Consider the following 7,209-nt stretch of genomic DNA (forward strand, 5'->3'; position numbering starts at 1 on the left):
TAGTGACACTGTGAAAGACCTGCCACTCGTGATCAATATCCAAAAGTATTCGTGTGAACGCAAATTTGAACATCATCGAAGAAGACTTACGACAATAGGCGATCTTTGATGTGTAACGGAAGTAGTTCCTTCAGTGACAAGAATTGCCTTCTGATCAAATTCGCTCCTCTCTTCTCTTTGCAGAGTAACAAGCAGCAGACGGTAAATGTTTCCACTGCATCTGCATCACAGCAAATTCTTATCAAGGGATTATGTTATACATTTATTTTTGCGCAAGTACTTACTGCGTCGTTTTTACGCTGATCGGCTAGCTGCTTAGCGGCTAAACGGGTTAGCAAGGCATTGTTACATATAGCACTGTAATAATGGATTTAAAACATGTTGCAGCTGCTGCTCTTACTATAATATGCTTTCGTTAGAATTTGTGAGCGTAATTGTTCGATTGTAATTTTCAAGGAGACGTTGGATAATTTCACCCGTCCATATTAAATTAAATGATCCGAACATAATCTCACCAGCATGATGTCATTACACGTTAGTGCAGAACTGTATTGGTTTTATAATGCTGAAAAGATATATATATATTTTTTTAAAAGTGTTACTCTCCATCACCAGTCACTTGTTTCGCAAGCTTCTTGTATTCATTCGTTCATCAATTAAATTATTGATGAAAGTCTTCCTGGTTCCTGTATTGTATTAGGAGGACGTTTGGTAAACCGCCCACAGGGGGCGCCAGTTACTCTACCGTTGCGTAATCAAGTCAAGTCAAGCTTTATTGTCAAATATTAGCTGTCCTTATATTACATATAAAGAACCCCCCATAGATATTCATTCATTCATTCATCTTCCGAGCCGCTTGATCCTCACTAGGGTCGCGGGGGGTGCTGGAGCCTATCCCAGCTGTCTTCGGTCAGTAGGCGGGGGACACCCTGATGAGCCATGTGAAGCGAAAATCATTTGAAAACATTAAGAAGGTGGTAGATCACTTGAGTATCCCAGTAACCCTGTTGAATTGGCCGCTTTTGGGCCGCGGGCATATGTTTGCCACTTCTGGTATACACTTCATTAGTACATGTATTGTTATTATTGTCATTATTTGACTAAATTCATATCATTTTTCACACCCACTTTGGTCTTTAGATTTATCTCACGATGAGTGCTGTTGTACCCAACCATCGAAGGACAAAGCCAGGAGGTAATAATGCAAATAACTCTGGCTCAAAGCTAACATTTATGGTTCAGTTTGGACCAAATAGAAATTGTCACTTCATTGCAGGCATAAAGCCAGGAGCAGCAGCCACCGGTGTGACTGGACCAACGTCTCAGATTCCCGGTCTGTCCCAGACTGCTGACCAAAGCACCGAAGTCGAGAGGATGAGCGGACGGCGGGTTGGCGTCTTTGAGTCCGACTCCGACTACGTCAAGCTTGCAAAGCAAGGGGGGCATAAAGGTAATTCTAATTCTGTGACTAGAATGTGCTCCTTACTACGATGGCATGTTTTGAAAAGTGGTTATTTGTGTGCCGTAGGGCTGTTGAGCCATGATGCCGATGTGGATGACAAGCCTCAGACAGCCTACAATCCCAACAACTGGTTTTCAGGTGATGAATCCAACAGGTAAATCAAAACAAACATCTCGGCACTCCTTGCCGCACCACAAAACAAAACAAGTTCCATTTAATGAGATGGATAGATAGATTGATGGATGGACAGAAAAAAGCAAGCATGCCGAATTACTAATGTTCAAGAATACATACACAGTCTGCCCGAGACAAAGATAAAACCCTTTTAACATATTGTCGACCGGCAATTTAAGATGATGGTCTGCACATTGATGACATTACCAAGCCGCAAAATGTGATGTGCAGCTCATCGTTTGTCACGGTGGTTTTGTATTTACAGCGGCAGCAAAGCAACGTCTCCCAACAGCCAGGCGAAGGGCGGCAGGCAGCCTTTGCTTGCACCGTTTGGAACTGATAACAGTTCATCCTGGGAAAGAGAGACTGATATATTTACTCATGATAAAGATAAGGTGAAGACGTCAAAAGAGTTACCCTGTTTTGTTTTTGTTTTTTTAGTCGCATCCCTTCGCCTTCCATGTTTTTTGGAGTAATATGAGTTTGCTTCGTCATTGCGTCATAACCGGCTGCGTTTGTCATTTATTTTCATTTGTAGTCAGTCACTTCATCATTCGTGCTCCACCGCTACACTTTTCACCATCATGCATGTCTGTGAAAGGAGTGCAAGATAAGCCGGCTCACCTTTTCATCCTGCAGATGTCTCCCGATGGTACCGCCACTCAGTTGGAGGGGTTGTCTGTGAGCAACAAATACAAGCGAACGTGAGTACATTCCACAACAACATGGACGTAGATGACAGGATGACGGTTCCACTAAAGTTTGACTTTGTGTGTTGTCGACATAGGTCTCACAATAAGCAAATGGCCCCCGTCAGCATGTCCAAGCTGCTGAGCCATGGCTACGTGGAGGACAAAAAGAAGTCGCCCAATGACGACGATTCCTCAAGTATGACATACAATACAATACAGTACAATACATCCTGATTTATATAGCGCTTTGACAACAGCTGCAGCTGTAACAAAGCGCTTAACAAAACAGTTAACATAAAGTAAAATAACAAACACAACACATAACATAAAACACGCACAGTCGTGCAATCCTAACCACTTTCCCCTCATACGCTTTGTTGTGTAAAGCAGTTTGAGATGAAAGAGGAGAGAATCAAAGTGTCCTTTCACTAGTGGATCAGAGACGTCATGCTCAAAATGTGCAAGCTAAGTTTCAAAGTCGACAAGATGCTGTAGCATCCACTGACGAAAAAAAGACTTCTCCTGTGCCATGTACCATATTTTCCGGACTATAAATCAGTTTTTTTCATAGCATGGTTGAGGGTACAACTTATACTCTGGAGCGATTTATGGGTGAAATTATTACGACATTATTATATATTTTCACATGTTATTTTCACATTGAACCGCAAGAGGCCGATCTATCCCTCTATTGATAAACCACGATGAGTCTGACGTAAGCGACGTAGAAATCGAAGCGCTGCATCTTCCACCTCCAGAGTTGGTGGAGTTGCTTTAAAGTGACAGAGGATAAAGATTCTATTGGCTTTAGTGATTTGGAGTGACATTAATGGTTTGGTGAACTTGTTAGCATGTTCTTTATGCTATAGTTATCTGAATAACACTTAATATGTTACTTGAACATACCAGGCACATTCTCAGTTCGTCGTTTATGCGTCATGTAACAGCCTATCATACACTTATAGTCATCGTGTTGTTTTCTATTTTTATTTTTAATTGCCTTTCAAGGTGGCATGTATGTTCTTGGTGTTGGATTTTATCAAATACATTTCCCCCCCAAAATGCAAATTATACTCCAGTGTGACTTATGTTTTTGCTTCTTATTATGCATTTTATGGTTGGTGCGACCTATACTCCGGAGCAATTTATAATCCGGAAAATACGGTAAATCCATTCCAATTTCAAGTGCCGACTCTCAATTTCAAATTCGCATCTGCGCTCCGCGTTGACGCTCCTCTCTCCTCATCCTCGGGTCCACAAGCCATCCATCCAGCCGCACCAACTGTCCAACAGCGCCTACATCTCCACTGAACAAAACGGGGCTGTGAAAAATGCTGCCCATTTCAGCCGCAAAAAACACAGGCACCCCGCCCGGGGCTGTCCAGCACCGACAGTCAATGGCGCCGACATTCCTCCCAATCGAAATCTGTGCTGGTACAGGCGTGCTGCCGAGAAGGCGCAACCATCAAGACACATTGGGCCACATTTGACAATAAAGTTGTATCCAATCCAATCCAAATTTTCAGACGGAAGGCCGGCACCATTTTTCACACTCTGCTGAAATGATCCACACACAAGCAAATGTCGAGTTGAAATGGTTTTTGTCAGAGGCGCTATGGTATGACTCCTTGTGACTGGCTCCAAGTCAGCCCTCACATTATACAGAAGCTCCAAAATTGTTTTGTAATTTTTGTTTCCACCATTTAAAAAAAAGCTATATCACCTCCCTTTTTCCTTACCCCTCTACGCCGCCAAAGTAAGCACAGTCATCTTTAATCATGTCCTACCACGTCACACCTGCCTTTCAGATCCAAAATTAACCATCACAGTTCAAGTCAGCTTTGAGAATTCACATTGCACGTGCCAAATCAATTCATTTTTGGAAGTATTCTTTACCAGAAGGTACAAAATTGCCCAGCAATTTTGCCCATTTGGCAGACGCGCACTCAGGTGCACCCGGTCAGTAGATCAGCTACCACATTATTTTTTGGACATGGAAACTTTTAATAAATCCGCTTCATCATGTATGCCTGTCAGTGCAATTTCTCAGAACTGATGTTTTTTTTAATTTTTATTTTGGGTGTGGGGCTTGTTTTGCAGGTGTGACCTCGGAGCAAACAAGCACCGTTGCAACGGAGGATGTAGATGACCTCGATTAGTGCATCGAGTCGCCGTTCTCACGTTCACTCACTCTTCTCAGTCATTCACTGACTGTTTGTGCTCATGTTTATGCAGAGGGAAGAGCTCTTTTGATTTGCTTTGGTTTGGATAAAGCATTTCATTGATTAGATGTGATGATGTTGTTTTGGTTTTGTAACGCAATTCCCCGATTCGACAGGTATCTTGCGAGCCGTGGGGACAACTACCTTTTTGGTTCTCTTAAAATGTTTCCATCCTTAAGCATGCTTTTGAGCTGCTCAATTTGCCGGCCTAATTGTGTGAAGTCCGTTCTTGATGTGTTGTGCTAATTTATTTGCGTTAAAGTGTAGTAAAATAAAGTGTGTGTTTGAGCTGCAGGTGCGAGTTGACTGCAAAGCCGGCAGTTACAAAGTGATGTTTAGCTTCCAGTTCTGCAAAATATTTGTTTGATGCTGTATTAACCTGATGTCTCATGTTCTGACTGTAAGCAGAATAAAACTGACTCTAATTGCAGTTATAGATGTGCCTGTGCCAAGTGTTGGGTGACGACATTGCGTTACTTACTTACTGATATTTTGCAGACCAACAAACTAAACATGTTCTGAAGTACAAGTGAGTCATGAAAGTACTCTGTGTATATAGTACTAATCAAGAAGATGGACCTGGCCCATGCAATATTTGGATTTCATGACAAACCCAACATCCCACCATCTCCCTCTTTGAGCAAGAGTGAATCTGGAGAGAAGCTAGTTCGTCATCGTACAAGTATACTTAGGCCATCCCAAAACCTCTTTAGATTTCTCACCGACCTCTTGAGACACTTACTGCTTTTGATTCTTTCTCCCAACAATATATCAACCTGACCGTGATGAGAAAATCCACATCCGGCCGAGACAGGTCATGTTCAAACAGAAAAAATGCCTTTTTGAAGACAGGAACACAACTGTCATTCATTAAAACTAATCTGATGAGGTATGTTTCAGCAATACAAAAATGGTGAAGTTTTGTCCCTTTTTATAATGTTCTCTTTGGAGCTCAGGTCTCCTTTTATTTACTGTTCATGCATATACATATATCACCGCTTCAACTGTAACAAATTGGCACGAAACAGTGAGACCACACATATGCTTGGAGTGACTCACCAACATGTGATTCCTCAAACACACATTTTATTTCAATAAATTGGCATGTGCATGTACTGCTTTTGTCTTGTTCTTTCTCAGAGCCTTAGTCAAATTTTGTGTTTCTTACTGGACCAAATGTTCCGAGTGTGAATGCTATACAACTTTAAAACCCCCAGAGAAGCCAAGAAACCTTTTCTTCTTTGGAAAATGATGAATTATACCTTAAATGACTGCTATATGTTCACTGAACACCAAAATATATGGGGGTTTTTTCCAAATATTTAATGCTTTAATTCTAATTTACGATTAGGGCCAAAATTGACCCTTGGGATTTAAGGGTAGCATTTGAGAATTTATAAGGGCCAAATTTGACCCAGTGGGTTCTCCAGGGTTAAGCATTCACATTGCTAATCGCAGAGCATGTATTTTTTTTTCTTCAGATACATTGCTATCAAATCATAGCAATAGCATCTTTCAAATGGAGAGGGTTTATGACTACACTAGACATTTAAAAAAAAAAAGTTTACACATCCCTATTCAAATGACATTTTTTTCTACTTTATGATAATGAGACCAAGAACAATTATTTCCAAACGTTTTCCACCTTTAATGTGACCTACAACCTATCCAGCCCGATGAGGAAAACGCAAACAACTGACAAAATGGCTGTGTGCAGAAATAACCAATCGAAAACAAAATTTTCATGCACAGAGAACTGCCATCAGTTAAAGTAGCTAGACATAAATTTTAGTTGTTCTAGTGGGCTGTTCCTGACATGTTTTTCTGTCTAGCAGAAGCCTGAGTGTTTGGTTTTGTGCTACAAACCGCCTATTTGGAACTGTTAATTATTTCCGGTACCTTGACTAAGGTCCTAGTTACAGCTGGAGAAAAAAAAACAATCCCAAAGTGTGATGCTTCCGCCTCACCACTGTCACTGCAGGTAGGGTGTCGTTTTGATGATGATTACCGTTGTGTTTGCGTCAAACATTAATACATTTTTTTGTAGTTCTGGCCAGAAAGTTCAACATTGGTGTTGAAATTGGGGGGAACCCCACTTTTAATTACCCAAATTTTGCGTTTTTTACATGCATTTATATAAATGTCATCTAGGTGGTTTACGCCAGAAAAACAAGTGCTGCTGTGTCAAAATCTGTTGCTTACGACATTTTTATGTGTTGTATTTATTATTTTATTTTGTTAACTGTTTTGTTAAGCGCTTTGTTACAGCTTCCACTGTTGTGAAAGCGCTATATAAATCAGCATGTATTGTATTGTATTTTTGTTTTACAAATCAAATCCATTCCTCTTTTGCTGTGGTTGAGTGGGCGGTTTAGTCGCACCCCCCCATCCCCAAGTGGTTATGCTGTCTCTCATCAATGTGGGAATGGACTTTCGTTCAAAAGTAATCAACAAAAGTGCCAAATTTATCTTGCCTGCGTGATCTCAGCACCCCTAAACCTTTGATCCCTAGAATCACCCCTCAGAGAATGCGTTTTACTCTTTTTAAGTCTTGTAATTCACAGACGTGTGCCTCTCTATTATTATCATTATTGTTATTATTATTATTAGTAGTATTTCACTCATATCATATAGATTTAACCGTCCGCGCAGGTGTCTT

At 40.9% G+C, this 7,209-nt stretch overlaps 1 protein-coding gene across 1 annotated transcript; it reads left to right on the plus strand.

The window, feature by feature from the left end:
- On the plus strand, window positions 1-5,665 carry c2h7orf57 (chromosome 2 C7orf57 homolog). The gene is made up of 8 exons (XM_052057905.1): window positions 1-201; window positions 1,141-1,195; window positions 1,277-1,450; window positions 1,529-1,616; window positions 1,902-2,031; window positions 2,276-2,340; window positions 2,424-2,524; window positions 4,429-5,665. The coding sequence occupies exons 1-8, from the start codon at window positions 109-111 to the stop codon at window positions 4,485-4,487; spliced, it is 765 nt and encodes a 254-aa protein (XP_051913865.1). The 5' UTR covers window positions 1-108; the 3' UTR covers window positions 4,488-5,665.
- Window positions 5,666-7,209: the final 1,544 nt, after the last annotated feature.

Source organism: Hippocampus zosterae, chromosome 2 (assembly GCF_025434085.1).
Source record: "Hippocampus zosterae strain Florida chromosome 2, ASM2543408v3, whole genome shotgun sequence".
NCBI classification, from domain to species: domain Eukaryota; kingdom Metazoa; phylum Chordata; class Actinopteri; order Syngnathiformes; family Syngnathidae; genus Hippocampus; species Hippocampus zosterae.